We start from the raw sequence: 17,971 nt of genomic DNA, 5'->3' as shown, positions 1-17,971 counted from the left end.
AAAAGGATTTCAAACAAAGGAAAATCCCTTGCTGTCAAATTATCAAAAGGAAAGCAGAAAGGAAGGCCACTTTGTCTCACGTGAAGTTGAAGAGTTTAGATATTTGATTGAACTTTGCTCTGTGTAGAGGCTATAAGCCTTGCTCTCCGTGATGTATGTAGGCTTTGCCACTTCTTCCTTGGAGCCCCAACACAGGTAAAATGGGATAGTGATAGCAAAGTAGCAAAATGGTAGTAGGAAAAGTGCAGTGGGAAGAAATTAAAGGGCACAGAGGAAAAGTAATCCCTTGCTAGCATATTGCATGCAATTGACAGGAAGCCTTTGCTAACTTCTTGTACTCCAGGTATTTTGGACTGTAACTCCCATCAGCCCCAGTCATTGCAGCAATGGTGACTGGAGCTAATGGGAGTTGTAGTCTCTAAGTAGGTGAAGGCTGACTTACCTGTTGCAGACCAAAGTTTATGGGAGGTTATTAGTTGAGCTGTTTCATTTAGCTTGCATATGTTACAATATGGATGCACCAAAATATACAGTGGTACCTCGGGTTAAGTACTTAATTTGTTCCAGAGGTCTGTTCTTAACCCGAAACTCTTCTTAACCTGAAGCACCACTTTAGCTAATGGGGCCTCCTGCTGCCACTGCGCCAACGCCACGCAATTTCTGTTCTCATCCTGAAGCAAAGTTCTTAACCTGAGGTACTATTTCTGGGTTACGGGGGTCTGTAACCTGAAGCGTATGTAACCTGAAGCGTATGTAACACGAGGTACCACTGTACTACTTCTTAAATATATTAGTTTTGATACTGTTAAAAGTGGTGATTTTAATGTGTTCCCCCTTCTCCCTGCCCCTGGAAATCATCCATGTACTTATAAATGTTTGCTGCTCTGTGGAAGTGTTATGTATCTAACAACAACAACAGGATTTTTTTTTATCATACCAATATCTTAAGCTTCACAGAGGCATTGCTCTGTGGGAAGCATAATGTTTTTATACTACCTGGAGGCTGGTGCAAGCATATATTTCAGCAAGGGAATATGTTGTCAATATCTGGGTGTAACAAAATGTACTGTTTGTGTTTTACATTTCTGTTGTGCTATTCTTTTTTTGTAAACCACCCTGGAATCATGAATCAAGGATGGTATAAAAATACCTAAATAAAGAAACAAGTTCAGTTCCACAGAAAATAACTTTTGGTATTTATGATCCAGTTGTTGCAATTAATTCATCCAAGGAAACTTATCAAGTATCCACAGAGTCTGTTTTGATTCCAGCTAAGGCTCTCTTGATATGTTCAGTGAATACAGCACAGCAATATTGCAAGCATTGGTGTGGCACTGAGACAAGAGTGGTCTAAACAGCAGAGGAAGACTTCCGTGTGTCTGACAAGAGTACTGAAGACCGATGGACTCTACAGAAGATATTGAATCTATTAAGCCCCTGCTTCAATACAAGTACGGATGCCTAGTCTCAAAGGTATGATTTGTGGGTAATGTCTATGAATAATGAAACTCTCAAGGGTTTTCTACATATGAATGGTGGTGCAATTAAAATTCCTGTCTTTTCTGAACATATTTGCTTCCCCTTTTGGAACTTGGCGTAGTTTTGATGTTTCTTTTTGTGGTAACATAAAGTGAAGGCACTTCCAGACTCTTACTACGGTAATTTGGGGTGGGATTCACGTAAAATACCAGCAAATGCAGGTTACACAATTACAGCTGATTCATTGGGAAGTTTTGCACAACAATCCTGCTCCCCCCAAAGGATGGATTTGTTGCAATAAGTAAAGTCATAGGAAAATGTGATAGGAAAGGGTGAGATAACATTTTCTTTGACATAGTGCTATCTAATCTCTCTGAAAACAATAGGAATGAATGTTCAATGAACATGTCATCTGGAAGCACCCTGAGAAAACGTTAATGTGGGTACAACACGTTCATTATAGCAAAATTTAATACTTTTTAAAAATGTTTCATTAAATGTGCATTCCAACTAGGTCATACTAACTGAGGGCATGTTTGAAAAGACTGTTTTTCCATGGGCATGGTTATGTTGGGGGGGGCAGGCTTTATGTTAGTGGGGGGCAGAACCTCAGTTAGATAATTTTATTTTACTTGATTTAGGGAAGGGGCAACTGCCTGGTCAACTCCATTCCACATTTCACTATTTTAATTTCTGCAATGCCATTTAATCACAGTTTAAAGGACGCAATGCTAACAATCTGCTTCCAATATATGAAGCACTGAAGCAATCAAGATCTGTTTTCCTGCTCTTATTGCATGATTTGTACACGGGAAATAGAAATAGGGAAGTAATACCAGATTCTCCATTTATTCTGTTGGAACGCGTGAGACTTGGATAGGCTAGACAAAACACATTGCAGCCGATGACTGTCACAAATGCCTAGCTTCACCCAAACATCTTGCGCCACTCTGAATAAAAAATACAAGGAACTCGTCTGTTTTCTCGTTACTTTTGCCCTAGAGAACTTCGTAAAAAATGGCTTTACGTTTTCAGTGTCAAAACTAGGCCAGATTCCAAAATGGGAAGCAAACATGTTCAGAACAGACAGGTACATTTTAATTGCACAATGTCAATAGTCAGGTCTCAGGCTTTTGTGTTCAGGCATAAACTAACACGGCAATCCCCTATTGCCAGAGGTTCCCAAACTGTGATCTGCAGACCACAAGCAGCCTGTGAACTTTAGTCAGGTGATCTGCAATCACTACATTCATTTTTTAAAAGTTCTTTGGTTCCACTTTTCCTTGTACATTCAAGGTAACTAAGAACAGATGTAATACAATGCAGTAGAAACCAGTAAGCTCTATATTTTGACTCTGTGTGCTCCAAATGAGGTTGCCCAACTGCGCATGTGCAGTGCAGACTGAAACGTACACACCGCCGCTTAACTGTGTATTTCGGTTTTAAACCGGACGCAAGCTGGTTTGAAAGGAAATGCATCCAACAAGAGTGTTTCTCAAAAAGCTACAAGATACAGATGAATTGTGGTTCATGTCATGTGTACTTGACTTTAAACACCAGAGCTGGAAGCGTGCTGGAGCCAGCGTAAATGGTAATGTGTACACAGCCTTTGTGTCTCAAAAACATCTTCTCTCAACATCCTTTCTTCCTTCATAATTGTATATCAGGGATGGGGAGCTCATGACCCTCTAGATATTGGACTACATATAGACTGTGGCTGCTGAGGAACCCAACAGCTTCCAGAGGTCCATGGTTCTCTATCCTTGCTGTGGATGACCTGGATTCACTTTTGTAATCCCCACCCCCATTTATTTCCAGATTATGTTTACTGCTGCTGAGTTGGGAGTATTTGACCTGCTTTTGGAATCAGGCAAACTCCTGCCTTCAACAACTATTGCTGAACGTCTGGGCACCAGCTTCACTGGGATGGAGAGGCTGTTGGATACCTGTGTGGCCTTAAAGCTCCTGCGAGTGGAGAGGACAGGCAGCCAAGGTAACCACATTGGAAGGAAGAAGCAACTCAAGTTGTTTCAAAATTCTGACTCACGTGTAGCTGAAGATGACTGTTTTCAGCCATCTTATCTGCTAAAGTGTGCAATGGTGCCATCAGGACGCAACTTCAGGACTGATGCCCAAATTGAGCAGGTCTACCATAACTGGAAGCAGATGAAGTCATGAACATTGCCATCTAAATAAGGGAGACACCTAAGAATCTAGAGGCGCAGGAAGCTAACTTTGGTCTATGTAGCTCAGTATTGTCTCCACTCTGACTGGCAGTGGTTCTTCAGGGTTTCAGACGGGGTCTTTCACAGGAGGGCTCGTGAAAGGGGTGCACATGCCAGCAGGGGCCCCCAGACTTTTTAAAAAAGGAAAACTGGACGTTTCTGAAGAAAGTTAGAGCACAAAATGCAGAGGTAGCTCTAATGCTTCAGCACTTGGTAGGCAGCACCATTGCTGAGGATGCTTGATTACTTCATCACTGTTATGATCAGAGGCAGGAATGTTGAGCACCCCCACCTGGGACTCTCCTAGAGTAGCAGAAGACAGAGGAGGATGCAGGAGCAGGAGGATGTTTGTTAAAGCTCTGCCTGGAAGCACCTTGAAACACAAAGCACTCTCTGGCTAAAATCTAAGTTGAATTGTCTTAAATAATAAGCTTTTGAGCTCACCCATTAGGAAATGAAATGGAAAGGAATGTCATCACAATTATAGCTAATGAACTTGATTCTTTGCTCACTTCTGAAGAATTACTAGTTTGTGTAGGAAAGGGATGTTCACTTGGCTTCATCTTACTACTTTCAGGGCTTTAGATAATTTATTTGTGAGTTGTTGCTTCAGACATTTTGTTCACACAGTTGCAGTTAGGGAGAAAAACTTGCCTTCTACAAAGGTGTGAAAACATTGATTTCTTTTTCCCCGTCTATCAGCTCTTTATGGAAGCACAGATTTTTCCAATCTCTACCTTGCTGAATCGAGCCCAAAGTCTCAGTATCATCATATGATGTTCTTCTCTGAAATCACATTTCCGAATTTGAACTACTTGACAGATGCAGTGAGGTAAGAGGATGGGTGTGGGTGTCTAGCTCTGTGTACTCATGTAGAAAATGGCTCTGTGCAATGAAATGCTGAACTGCCTTTGGAAGATGATTGCCATGAGGGAAGTCAAGATGCCAACTGTTGAAAGTGCTAAAGCTAAGACTGTGTAGACATTTTTAGCTTAGAATGCATCTAAGTTGTTCTTTTTCTCAATTCAGATAAAAGCTGGTTTGGGAAAGAACCCTGTGATTTTTACAGCTACAGTTTAAAAGTGTTACTCAGACTCTGGTCTCTGGCTGTTTCTGGACTCCAACTCCCATCTTTCCTTGCTAGCAAGACCAGTGGTCCAGGATGATGGGAACTATAGTCCCAAAACAACTGGCAACCCAAGTCTGGGAAACACTGGTTTAAAACAATACATGTAATGTATTCTGTTTTCAGGTGGTGGTGGTGGGAACATCTGGAATTTTCTTTGGTCATCATGCTACCTAATTTTCACTCAATTACAACAAATGTTCTGTTTCAGGCAAGGAAAAAACCCACTTGGGAAAATACATGGCGATTCATCTAGCAATTTATTTGATGTCCTTTTTAGGTAAAAGCAGGTTGGTTTTTTTAGAGGCGGGAGTTCTTACCTTTGAGGGAATGGGTGTTTGTGTGGACAGGTGGAGTCCCCCCAACCCAGGCAACCCCCGAGTGGAATAAAGACTCAAGACAACGTGCTATGGGATTAAAACTGGCCACAACTTTATTAAGTTTCAGATGTAGGGAGACCTTGGCTCAGGCATTGGGCGTTTATCCTTCCCCGTCCCCAGCCAAGGATCTGGGAGACATCAGGGTTATCCAGAGTGTGTGGGGATTGGGCTGGCTCTGGAGAACATATGTTCAAGCAGAGAGCCCGTTCCCCGTTTTGCTGCCGTTGGAGGGGAGAACAATGACAACCTCTCGGCGTATGGCCAATGCCTCCCCTCAACGGGGAACCCTGGGATCACCGCCGCAGGGGGGGCGTGGGTCACCGGTTCATGCTCTCCCCATTTAGGAAGATAGACTAAAGGATTCCGCCCAAGGCCTGAAACCACCAAAGTTGTGACGTTTTGCTATAGAAAAGGCAAAACCTGCTGATGCAGGAAAATTCCTTTCTGGCCCTGACGTAGCAGCCCCTGCGTACCTGTGGAGAAGAGGTTAACCTGCAAAAGAAGACTTGACTGAGGGAGGGGAGGGTGGGAGAAGCTCTGGAGCCGACTGCCGCTTCACAGGTAAGAATCACCTTCTGTTGTGTGGGCAGGATGGTCCCTCCCCTTACCTGGCCGATCCCCTGGCAACGCCTCCCCAGGCGGGATTGGACGATTGGCTGAGGTAGGCGGAGACCTCCAGGTATCCAGCCTGGGGAGGATGAAGCCAGCCTGAACTACTAGGAGTCGCACTGGGATCTGGGGGCCTGCCCATGACCACGCAAAAGGTGGCCATTTGATGTGGGGAATGGTCATTCTTGTTAGACTGAACAATTGTGCAGTTGTAGGAAACATCTCTGGGAATGTGCATACAATCCAGACATTTGAAAGGGTACCGTACGTCCCCCATTGCCCCCCTTTCTAGCATTTCTAGTATTTGTCCAGCAATGCTGGGAACAATGTTTTCAGTGGCCTTTGCCTGGGATTTGCACATCCTGGGCCAATTCTGGTTGGATTTCAATCACAACTGGTTAGAGCACTTCAGTCACCCAGACACCATGGGACCGGATGCCATGGGGCTCTTTCCTATTTATTTGACCTATTTATTGAGCACTTCGGTTGTTAGGAGCATTCCTGTTTGTCTGGTTGTGGGGAGATTACCGTATTTTTTGCTCTATAAGACTCACTTTTTCCCTCCTAAAAAGTAAGGAGAAATATGTGTGCGTCTTATGGAGCGAATGCAGGCTGCGCAGCTATAACAGAAGCCAGAACAGCAAGAGGGATCGCTGCTTTTGCTGCGCAGCGATCCCTCTTGCTGTTCTGGCTTCTGAGATTCAGAATGTTTTTTTTCTTGTTTTCCTCCTCCAAAAACTAGGTGCGTCTTATAGAGCAAAAAACACAGTATTTGACAATGAACATTCTTCCTGCATCCTTCCTGATTTTCTTGCAGGCTGTTCATACATCCTTCCAGATAATCAGGTTATTCCTTCCACACATTTCAGTTTATTTCCCCATCATTTTCCAAACTGCAGCAAAAAATCAGTTTCTTTTTTAAAGTGGGTCTGTTGCACTGGAGCATTTTATTTCGTTTTAATTCCTTAAAACTGAATTTCCCAGCATGCTCTTCAGCCCCTCCTGTAAAACAATGACAGTCTAGAGGTGGCAATAAGCTTCAGGCCAAGAATTTCCTGAAATCATTCCTTCCAGCACAGCAGTTGACAGAGCAACTGGGGCTTCATGGTGTTTGCCCAGAGCGTGATTGTGTGATTGAGAGTCAAGCCCTAAATTACAAATCAGGCTGCATGTGGGTATTGTTTCCACTTACCTGCCAAAGTAATTTTGAATCTACAGGTCAGAGGGCGAGATGAAAAGGTTCTCTCACAGCATGAATTCCAATTGGCATCTGTGGGGCAGAGATGTGATGGCTGCCTTTGATCTTTCTCACTTCCCACTCATTTGCGATTTGGGAGGTGAGTTCCAGAGAGGAGCAAGCTGAAAAGGCCTCAGCTGTCTTTCTTTTTCTGCCTGTCAACATCATGTGGGTGTCTCATGTGTGCCCTATTCTGGTACAGTTTAGTAATTAACAGCAAAAAGATTCAAAACAAGACCACAAAAATTCCAAAGATGGGTGATAACAAGAAGGAACATATTGTTTCTGCTCTCCTCTTGAAAACATCCTTCAGTACTATTACTCTATTTGCCTCCCAGCTGTTTTCCTCTATTAGTTTTCATATGTCAGGACATGTTGAGTAATTTTTTTGGTCAAGTTCATCCTCTTGTCCTGCAGCATTCTTCTCCTTGACCTGTCTCTATCTGTTTTGAATCTGTTCATTCTAACCTAGTATTTCGCAAACTTGGGTCCCCAGCTGTTTTTTGACTACAACTCCCATCATCTCTAGCTAGCAAGACCAGTGGTCAGGGATGATGGGAATTGTAGTCCAAAAACAGCTGGAGACCAAAGTTTGGGAAACACTGGCTCTGTCTCCTCCCCAAACTTGACATTGAGGGTTATCCTTGCTAATCATTTCTGCCTATCCTTATTCTACCTGCAGTCTTTTCCCCCACCCTCCTTGTACGCAATGAATTGTGGTTGCTTTCCAATGCAATACCCTAATCTTGTAGTTTAATTTTGAAATGTTCTATTCTATGCTACTCCAAGATATTGTGTTACGGTGGGGAGGGGGGGGAGAATATGGATGCCATAAATAAATAATAAAGTATTCCTCCAATGTATTGTGTTCACATATTTTGATCTGCTTATATCCTGAATAATCTGTGGCACAGGTTCAATCCTGTCAAATCCCTGAAGCTACTCAGGTGGTGACGTGTGTCCCTGCCCATGAAACGGTTGGAGAGGCACTTACCTGAGGTGGTGTCCTGATATTTTGCACAGGAGTGTTTGAAAGAAGCTTTGAGAAGTTTTCATTTTTGTTTTTCCTTGTTCTCCCTTGAAGGAAGTGGTTGCGGCTTGGCTAAAGAATGCATTGCATTGTATCCAAACTCTACGGTGACCATTTTCGACTTACCCAATGTAGTGGAAATGGCAAAGAAGCATTTCGTATCCCCAGAAGAACACCGGATTACTTTCCATGAGGGTAACTGTGGTTGGTTCTGAAGTGTCATTCCCAGGGATACCATGTCCTAGGGGCTGAGTCCTCCCCCTCCCCATATTTTTGGGGAGGAGGGTGGGATTCTCCCATGCTCAAAGGAGGAGGGGGAAGGAAAGAAGAAGAAGAGTTTGGATTTGATATCCCGCTTTATCACTACCCGAAGGAGTCTCAAAGCGGCTAACATTCTCCTTTCCCTTCCTCCCCCACAACAAACACTCTGTAGGGTGTGTGGGGCTGAGAGACTTCAAAGAAGTGTGACTAGCCCAAGGTCACCCAGCAGCTGCATGTGGAGGAGCGGAGAAGCGAACCTGGTTCACCAGATTACGACTCTACCACTCTTAACCACTACACCACACTGGCTAAGGTAGAGGAGGAGGTGGAGACGGAGGAGGCTAAGCACGGCACAGCTTCAGTGACTAATTCCTTCTCCTCCTCTACCTGTTGCAGAGAGGAAGGAGCAGCGAACCAGTCGTGGTGGTAGGAAGAGGGGGAGGACCCCCCCCAGACATTGAAGCTGCACTGCCACCATGTTTGGCACCTCCCCGGCTCCTCCCAATTTCTTGACATTGGGGCATTGCCCCCTCCATTCTTGCTCACATAGGTACCAACGCCCTGAGACTTTGGGTGCGCAAGCACCCACAAAATTACCCATGAAGGGGCTGGGCACCCACAAATTTCAGTGCCAGGGCCAAGCTGGTACTCCTGTTCCCTCAAAAGTTGGCTCCTCAGATCATTAGATCATCTTGGAAAGGAAAGGAGGTATGGTTAGACATAAAACATCCCATATTCACCTACTAGAGAGTAAAATGGATTCAGAACAAAATCCAAGTGTGGTTGTGCTTTGAGCGGTGAATTCTGCTTCATAATTCTGCTTATTCCTTTGTGTAAGATAATAGTCATATCCATGCCTTACATTTAAATCTCTCTTTACCACTCTAACAGTCAAAGAGTCCTGGGAGCTTAGTTTGTTCAGGTTGCTGACCTTACATAACTGCAGTTCCCAGCACTCTTAGCAAACTGTGGCATCCAGAACTCTTTGAGGGGAAGAATGTCCTTTGAACGTGCCTTGAAGTTGTGGTGTGTAAAAAGCCTTAGAAATCAAGAATGACATATTCTGCTGGCACCAGCTTTATAATCAGGGTATTTTTGAAGGGTAGAGCTCAACTATTTAATTGAACCCCTTGCTTTAATTTACCATCTACCCATTTTATTACAGGGGATTTTTTTAAAGACCCAATTCCAGAAGCTGACCTCTATATTTTGGCTAGGATCCTGCACGACTGGGACGATGAGAAGTGTGTGCAGCTGCTAACCAGACTCCACAAGGCCTGCAAGCCTGGTACGTGTGCTTATAAGGCAAGACTGGCCAAAACTGGAGCTGTGGTGGGCAATAAGTGCATACCCTCCAACATTTCTCTGATGAAAATTGGGACGTCCCATTCCATAACGAGAATTTTACTATTTATACCCCACACATCTTACTGGGTTGCCCAAGCCACTCTGAGCAGCTTTGAATATATCTGATAACATAATAAAACATTAAACATAAAAACCCCTTCTCTATACAGGATTGCCTTCCGATGGCTATGGGGTTGGATAACTCCATACCCGCCAACATTTCTCCAATGAAAATAGGGACGTCCTAAGGAAAAGTGGGACATTCTGGGATCAAATTAGAAACCAGGACGGCTTCTCTAAATCAGGGGCGTCCCTGGAAAATAGGGACACTTGGAGGGTCTGTAAGTGAGCCAGAGCTCACTGTATCCATTGCCTACAGAGAGGTTTTAAAACAAGTCTTGAATTGGGTCAAGATTGAGGTTTCATTTGTAGGTGCTTTGAGTGTCCTGGATGAACAGAAAAAGTGGGACTGAAATGTTTTCAAAAATATATAGAGAGTTTGGCCCAAAGTTGGGAAACATGTATGTGCACAGTCATGGCTTGGGCTGTTCTAGTTATTCTGAGCAGTCCAGAGACCAGAGGCCTCAATCATTAACTCATCTGTTGACACATTGGCACCTACAGTGAGATCTCAATGCTTCTGATTATTTTCTGGTGCTTGACGCTCCATCCCGCTACCAGTCTGCAACTATAGTCCATTGGCTCCTCCTGCCCAGGATAAGAAAATACCAGTAAGATCTGGGACTTGTAGTTGTTGCTGCTGATGATTTTATTATTTATACCCCGCCCATCTGGCTAGGTTTCCCCAGCCACTCTGGAGAGAGTGTATATACGATAGGGAGGCATCATGTCTCCCTCCGTAGCTTGTACTACAAATCTTAGCATTTGCTGCATAAGTGCATTCTTTCTCTTATAAAAGAGCACCTCCACCAAGATCTGACTAGAATGTCACTTCTGTATCAGGGAATTAAGTTTGTGCTGTTAAGGTTCTGTTGTTGTCGGTTTTTCTCACGGTAACAAGGTTCCTGTTTCATTTGTGCCACCCCTGCCCATGTGTGTTCCTAAGCTAGGAACTCAAGGTGAATAGTTGTAGCAACTTGCATTATCAAAATTCAGTGACTATAGAAAATGCTGCACCTATGCTGAGCACATTTCAGGCAGGCTACTGGAGTGAAAACGATGGGGAAAAGAACATTCTATGAATTATAATTCACAGCCTGCTTTGGTTGCCACATAGATCTTCCATTTTTATACAGTAGGGCCACTCAGGTTAAACTGCTTTTCGTTTGACTTGAGCTTCTGATCCCAGGATGCTTGGAAAGATGAAGCTGAGCTCTTTGAACATGCTGTCTCAAAAGAAGTATTGGTCTATCTTTCGCTTCCCTAACTTAATGAAATATACTTTGAAACAGGTGGTGGAGTGTTAGTGGTGGAAATAGTTCTCAACGAGGACAGAAGTGGGCCATTGGAAGCACACCTCCAATCCATGATTATGTTGCTTCATACCGAAGGAAAAGAGCGAACCCCTTCAGAGTACAATGCGCTCTTCAGTGCTGCTGGCTTCAAGGAGTTTCAGCTAAAGAAATGCCAACTCTATGATGCCATTTTAGGAAGAAAATAATGTTTCCCCTGCATCATTCTTGTGCGTTGTCCAGAGAATGCTAGAACAATAAAACTTGTTGTTATATCATCTATTTATCTTTCGGCTGTAGACACCCGTTTATTTCAAAACACCAAAACATGACACTTTTTATTTCATAAACTCCAAGGTCCCTTGCAGTAGAATTTGAATATCAAGATACTCTTTTGAAGTGTGGTTGAAGTGCTTGATTCCAGAATGTTTGCAAATCTTTCCATTTGGTCTGTTCAGGGACAAAAAGATTTGCAGTAGTAGCTATCCTAAATGACAGGTAACACCATTCAGACGGCGGCTTGGGGAAAAATATGGAATAAAGATCTAAAGTTCACTGCTTGTTATACATTAAAGGAAAACTTCATGAAGATGTTTTATAGATGGTACATGACCCCCAGCAAATTCGCAAAAATGTACAACACAAATTCAAATATATGCTGGAAGTGCAAACAAGCTGAGGGAACAATGTGCCACATGTGGTGGGGCTGTAAAAAAATTAAAAACTTTTTAGATACCATCTATGAGGAGCTTTAAAAAATGTTCAAACAAACATTTGCAAAAAACCCCCAGATAGCTTTCCTCCTAGGCATTTTGTCAACAGACATCCCAAGTGATAAGAAGAGGGCATTTTTACAATAGCTGCGAGAATGTTGATTGCCAAAAATTGGAAGGGAAAGAAAATTCCAACGAAGGAGAAATGGCAGATAAAACTATTTGAGTACTTGGAACTTGCAAAGATTATTATTATTTTTTTACCAACCACCAAAACACAAACAGTGAAACCCCCCAGATAGCTGGAGGGTATTGGGTATACATATTCAATAATATACATATTCAATAATATTCAATAATAACATATTCAAATCAACCATATGTACACTTCTATATACCTTAACACGCCTCCTAACAAAAGGTTTATTTAACTTTTAACATTTTAATTGCCCCAAATTGTTCAAACCTACCCAAATAATTCAATATCATCTCAAACCAATCCTTCTCTTTCTTTTTTTAAAAAGATTTTTATTGATAAAACAAGAAAAAAGAAAAAAGAAAACAAGTACCAAATTACACACAAGAATAACCATAGACACATAATTTTCTTAGCAAACAATAAAACATATATTGGTCTTAAGACTAAAGACCCGACCTCCCGTCTATTCCATATTTCAATTTCATATTACTTATTGCCAATACACACTTTTATCATAATTAAACTTATTCTTAATAAATCTAATTTCTTATATCTACCAATCCTCCTCTTTCTCACTGACCTTAAGCCCTTTCATTCTATGTGTCTTCACAGTTAACAGTATCCTAAAATTATAATATTATTCAGTTTTTTCCTCCATTGGTTCACCCCTAGCTCTTCTGCATTTTTCCAATTACTCGCTATAACCTGTCTGGCTGCAACTACCATCAATTTTACCCATTTACATTCCTCTTTTGTTTTTAACTCGGTACTACTCAGGGTAATAAGAACCACTAATTTAGATATTTCCACATTCCTTCCCACAATTACCGATATTTCTATACCAATCTGTTTCCAAAATTCATTAACTAACAGACAATCCCAGCACATATGACTGTACGTTCCCATCACTCCACATTTCCTCCAGCAATTCTTACTTCCAGATTTTGTAATATGATATAACCTTACTGGTGTATAATACCATTTTTGTACCAGCTTCAACCCCTGTTCCTGGATTATCCCAGAGGTCGCAACAAAGATTCTTTCCCAATCTTCATATAAAATCTGTTCCTGAGTATCTAACTTCCAATATTCTTTCAAACTTTCCTTTGGTGATTTCCCCTTGTTTAATAACACCTTATAAAAATTTGAGACTCTTTTGGCCCTATCTGTCCTATACCCTTTCACTAATTCTTCGAAGGGTGTAATAATTCTTTTATTACATTTTTTAACTTCTTCTTCTTTTAGCAGAGAGGAAATTTGTCTTTTCTGTAATCAATTAATTGTATTCCAAATACCACTTTCCTGTTCCATTGTACCTTCTGTTATATTCCCCATCTCCTCAATTGAGATTTCCTTTAATTTATCCCCTACCTCCTTTGGGATGAGCTCCCTTAATGGGGCCATTTTACCATAATGCCACATTTTGGTAAGGGGAGAGAGGTCAGGAAAAAGCTCCCTTCTCTACTTCTCCCATACCCAGATGGACTCCATAAATGTTGATATTTTATCTACTTCCCTTTTCCTTTTCCTCCTATCAAATAATCTTATTTTCCCTCCTACTACTTCCAAATTCTTCTGCTCAATACACCCCAAATCTTCCCCCTGTTCTCCCTCCAACCAAATCATAAGATGTCTCAGTTGGTAAGCTTCGTAATATAAAGCCAAATTGGGAATCCCCATCCTCCATCTTGGATCCTATGATACCTATATCTACCTGCTGTCCTTGGTTTCTTGGATGCAAAAACAAACCTATTGATTTTCCCTTGCCACCCTTTCAATATCCGTTCCGATATGTGCCAGGGTAATACATTAAAAAAATACGTTAATCTGGGTAACAAAAACATTTTAACTAATGCAATTCTTGTACTAATTGATTCCTTCCTTTTCTCCCATATTTTCAACTTTGACTGAATACCGCTCCAAGTTTTTTTATAATTATATTCAAATATTTTCTTCACATTTTTAGTTATCCTTGGAACCTCGCAAGTACTTGGAACTTGCAAAGATGGCAGAAGTAATCAGGAATCAAACAAATCAAACGTTTAAAAAAGAGTGGGAGTGTTACAGAGTGTATTTAGAAAAACATTGTTCCCAAGTAAAATCCTTAATGTGCTTCTATTAATTTTCATGAATTATATGACAGACAGATAGTGTATTTCCTACAATACTGGTGAATTACAAGGTAAAAAAGGAAGCAGTTAAAAAAAGAAGAAAGAACCCGCAGTGAGGTAGTTGGAAGTCACATTTAAAGAGTAGGTTATTTATTGGTAATTTAATGTATAGGTGAGATACGATGTTGAATCTTTTTATTATGTATTGGTGTTTCTCATTTTTTTCTCCCTCCCCTTTTTTGTATTTTAGTATATTTTGAATAACGAATGGAATAGCTGTAATACTTAATAAAATCAATAAAGAGCATGGCAAGGGGGGGGGAGACAGTTTGCACCAAGAGAAAAGAATGATTCCCTATGAAAAGTGTATTAGTTGAAGAAGAAGAAGGGTTTGGATTTGATATCCCGCTTTATCACTACCGGAAGGAGTGTCAAACCGCCTAACATTCTCCTTTCCCTTCCTCCCCCACAACAAACACTCTGTGAGGTAAGTGAGGCTGAGAGACTTCAAAGAAGTATGACTAGCTCAAGGTCACCCAGCAGCTGCATGTGGAGGAGCGGAGACGCGAACCCGGTTCCCCAGATTACGAGTCCACCGCTCTTAACCACTACCACCACACTGGCTTTCATAATAGTGTTCTACTTGGAGTGAAGATGGCAAGGAACCTGTGGTCCTCCAACTGTAGTTAAACTACAGTTCCTGTCACCCCACCAATGACCATTCTGCCTGGAGATGATGAGAGTTGGATTTCAGTACAGTGGTACCTCGGGTTAAGTACTTAATTCATTCCGGAGGTCTGTTCTTAACCTGAAACTGTTCTTAACCTGAAGCACCACTTTAGCTAATGGGGCCTCCCGCTGCCGTCGTGCCGCCAGAGCACAATTTCTGTTCTTATCCTGAAGCAAAGTTCTTAACCTGAAGCACTATTTCTGGGTTAGCAGAGTCTGTAACCTGAAGCGTATGTAACCTGAAGCGTATGTAACCTGAAGCGTATGTAACCCAAGGTACCACTGTACCTAGAAATACTCAATCTGAGGTCCATTTTATACCCCCAAATCCACATTCCTGATGTCGCTCATAGATAAAGATTTTGCAAACCAAGGAGAACTTCCAAGAACTGAAAAACTGCACGTCTTAACAAGATAATGGGAGCAGTAAGATTATACACACAGATACACCTTGAAGTATTTATTACCTGTAGATTGGGACTGATAATATAAACTACCATAAAGAACACAGATAGCAGAGATTGCCATCGTTGCACAATTATTCTACGCTGACCAAGGGGTCTTTCAGATGTATGGCCTTTAACACCAAGAAAATAAAAGAGACAGCACAGCTAACAGAGGGCTAAGGAATTAGGGAGGGCTAACATTCCTTTGCCCACATAGAATGAGGCTATAAAAATAGGGTTGAAATTGTGCAGAACCATCCGACTATCCTGCTTTGTTTTCGCTTCTTCCACTTTTGCAGGTGAGCAGCCACATGCCCTTCACCCCTTCCACCCCCACCCCCCCATTTTTTACACTTCTAGGAGACTTCGGGATTTTCTTTCTCCTTTTTTTTACCTCCTCTAGGAAACTTCCAATTGTTCATTTCCCTCCCACTTCAGCCTCTTTCTTTCCTTCCCTATCTTCCTATGTCCTCCTTTACCTATCCTGGTTTAGCATCACTTTTTGCTCTGGCAGCAGAAGGCAAGGAGTGGGGAGGGGTGGGGAATGGCTCCCCAGGCCCCCTACCCTCTTACAAAAGCAGCTGCCTGCCAAGAGGTGGCAGTTCCTGTGAGACACTGTACAGTGGTACCTCGGGTTACATATGCTTCAGGTTACAGACTCTGCTAACCCAGAAATAGTGCTTCAGGTTAAGAACTTTGCTTCAGGATGAGAACAGAAATCGGGCTCCTGCGGCGCGGTGGCAGCAGGAGGCCCCATTAGCTAAAGTGGTGCTTCAGGTTAAGAACAGTTTCAGGTTAAGTATGGACCTCCGGAACGAATTAAGTACTTAACCCGAGGTACCACTGTATAGCAGGATTTGGCCTGGCTGAGGCTGTGTTCCATCTGCTTGATAAGCTACAGCTGCCCAGGACACACCCAGGCCAGCAAACAGGAGAGGATATAAACCAAACAATTTAGGGACCTCAGAGGCAGCAGAAGGAGGTGAGTGGGAGGTAGGTGAGCTCGGAGGAGCAGGGAGAGCTAGAGAATTTAAAACCTAGTCCTGTGTCCTATTCCAAGAAGCTTCTGGTTCTGTGAGTTATTGAATAACACAATGAATTTGTTTTATTGTGTGTGGCAGTGTTATGTAGAAACTGAGATATGAAAGCTAGGAGCTAAATGGCACCTTAAACCTTGGTTATGGGCGCCACAACGGAATATCTAGGCACACTTTTTTAATAACAAGAATGCAAAGCTGAAAATGAATGAACTGCAGCTAAAATCTTATGTTCATTTTTCACGTGGTCTAGTCCTCATCTGAAGATTGCAAAAAAACAAAACAAAGTCATACTTCCTCTAATATTCTTAAGAGGATCCCTTAGAGGGGGCTGGAAGTGGGGAGGCAGAAAAAGGTCCTCCTTTCAGTGGCAGTTTTAATCTGAAATCTTAGGCGCAGTGCTAAGATAGAGGAGGGAGAAAGGTTGTTTTCTGCTGCTCCAGAGAAGCGGACGCGGAGCAATGGATCCAAACTACAAGAAAGAAGATTCCACCTAAACATTAGGAAGAACTTCCTGACAGTAAGAGCTGTTTGACAGTGGAATTTGCTGCCAAGGAGTGTGGTGGAGTCTCCTTCTCTGGAGGTCTTTCAGCAGAGGCTTGACAACCATATGTCAGGAGTGCTCTGATGGTGTTTCCTGCTTGGCAGGGGGTTGGACTCGATGGCCCTTGTGGTCTCTTCCAACTCTATGATTCTATGATTCTACTGCTCCCAGAGCTCAGAAACTGCTCGCATCAATGAAATTCCCTGTCGCAAAATGCACCTAGAGCAATGGGAATTTCGAACGCTGGTGGGTGGGCTTTTTTGTTGTTCTCTGCACCACTTCTAGGGTGAGAGACTGCCTGAAGTATTGTGTGTGAGAAGTTCCTCACTCATGGAATGACAGTCCTTTTAGCATTGAACTGGGTGCTTCCTGAGTAGGAGATGTGGGGAGTGAGTTTTGGTCCCAGAAGCTGGGGGTGGGCTCCGCTTGATATTGTTGTGCAATGGGTGCCTCCCAGTTTGATGTCTCTCCTCATCATTTGCTAGAAGAAGACCTATTGGTATTGAAGATTGGGCTGCGTGAGAGTGCTTTTGTGTCTTCAATAGGTCTCTAGGAAGTGAAGAGTTGAGTAGGGATAGTGGATAGTAACTTAGTAGTGGATGAGGGACCTGATCTGGCCTTTATCATGGAGACCTGGGTGGGCAAGCTGGGAGGAGTGGACCTTACCTAGCTTTGGTTGCCTGGATTCTCAGTGCAGCATCAGCAGAGTCCTGAAGGTTGAGGTGGGGGTCATGGACTGAGCCAGGATTTATGTTAGGGGGGCAAGCTTCGTGTTAGGGGGAGCAGAACCTAAGTTAAGTATTTTTATTGATTTACTTAATTTAGGGGGAGCAGCTGCCTCCCTGCCTCCCTTTGGCTATGCCCATGGGGTGGGGTTTTCACTATGGTCCATAAACCTTTGAACTTACTCACCAGGAAACCTCTTCACTGGGGGTTTGAGAGCCTGCACCTCATGTCAAAGCAAGGAGAGAGACTGGGGGTGCTGCTGGTCTCTTGGGCACCCTGTTGCCCAGCAGCTTCCTTGACCATCATGCTGGGAAACCCCAGGATTAGTGTCCCTGCTGTGGCTGCTCTCATTGTTTTGCC

At 42.7% G+C, this 17,971-nt stretch overlaps 1 protein-coding gene across 1 annotated transcript; it reads left to right on the top strand.

The window, feature by feature from the left end:
* Positions 1–763: 763 nt before the first annotated feature.
* Positions 764–11,389, top strand: LOC310706188 (acetylserotonin O-methyltransferase-like). The gene is made up of 8 exons (XM_083501585.1): positions 764–1,473; positions 3,298–3,472; positions 4,407–4,536; positions 5,042–5,110; positions 7,038–7,156; positions 8,141–8,281; positions 9,513–9,635; positions 11,107–11,389. The coding sequence occupies exons 1-8, from the start codon at positions 1,402–1,404 to the stop codon at positions 11,313–11,315; spliced, it is 1,038 nt and encodes a 345-aa protein (XP_083357711.1). The 5' UTR covers positions 764–1,401; the 3' UTR covers positions 11,316–11,389.
* Positions 11,390–17,971: the final 6,582 nt, after the last annotated feature.

Source organism: Podarcis liolepis, assembly GCF_965112155.1.
Source record: "Podarcis liolepis genome assembly, chromosome: 4".
NCBI classification, from domain to species: Eukaryota; Metazoa; Chordata; class Lepidosauria; order Squamata; family Lacertidae; genus Podarcis; species Podarcis liolepis.
The sequence above is the reverse complement of the archived record's forward strand: the minus strand, read 5'-3'. Positions and strand labels throughout refer to the sequence as shown.

What these genes read in the sequence shown, in the direction of transcription:
- LOC310706188 (XM_083501585.1), top strand. Translation starts at nt 1,402, where the DNA reads ATGGACTCTACAGAAGATATTGAATCTATTAAGCCCCTGCTTCAATAC. An exon ending in ACGGATGCCTAGTCTCAAAG is followed by an intron (nt 1,474 to 3,297) that starts GTATGATTTGTG and finishes ATTTATTTCCAG; the next exon opens with ATTATGTTTACTGCTGCTGA. An exon ending in ACTCATTTGCGATTTGGGAG is followed by an intron (nt 7,157 to 8,140) that starts GTGAGTTCCAGA and finishes TCTCCCTTGAAG; the next exon opens with GAAGTGGTTGCGGCTTGGCT.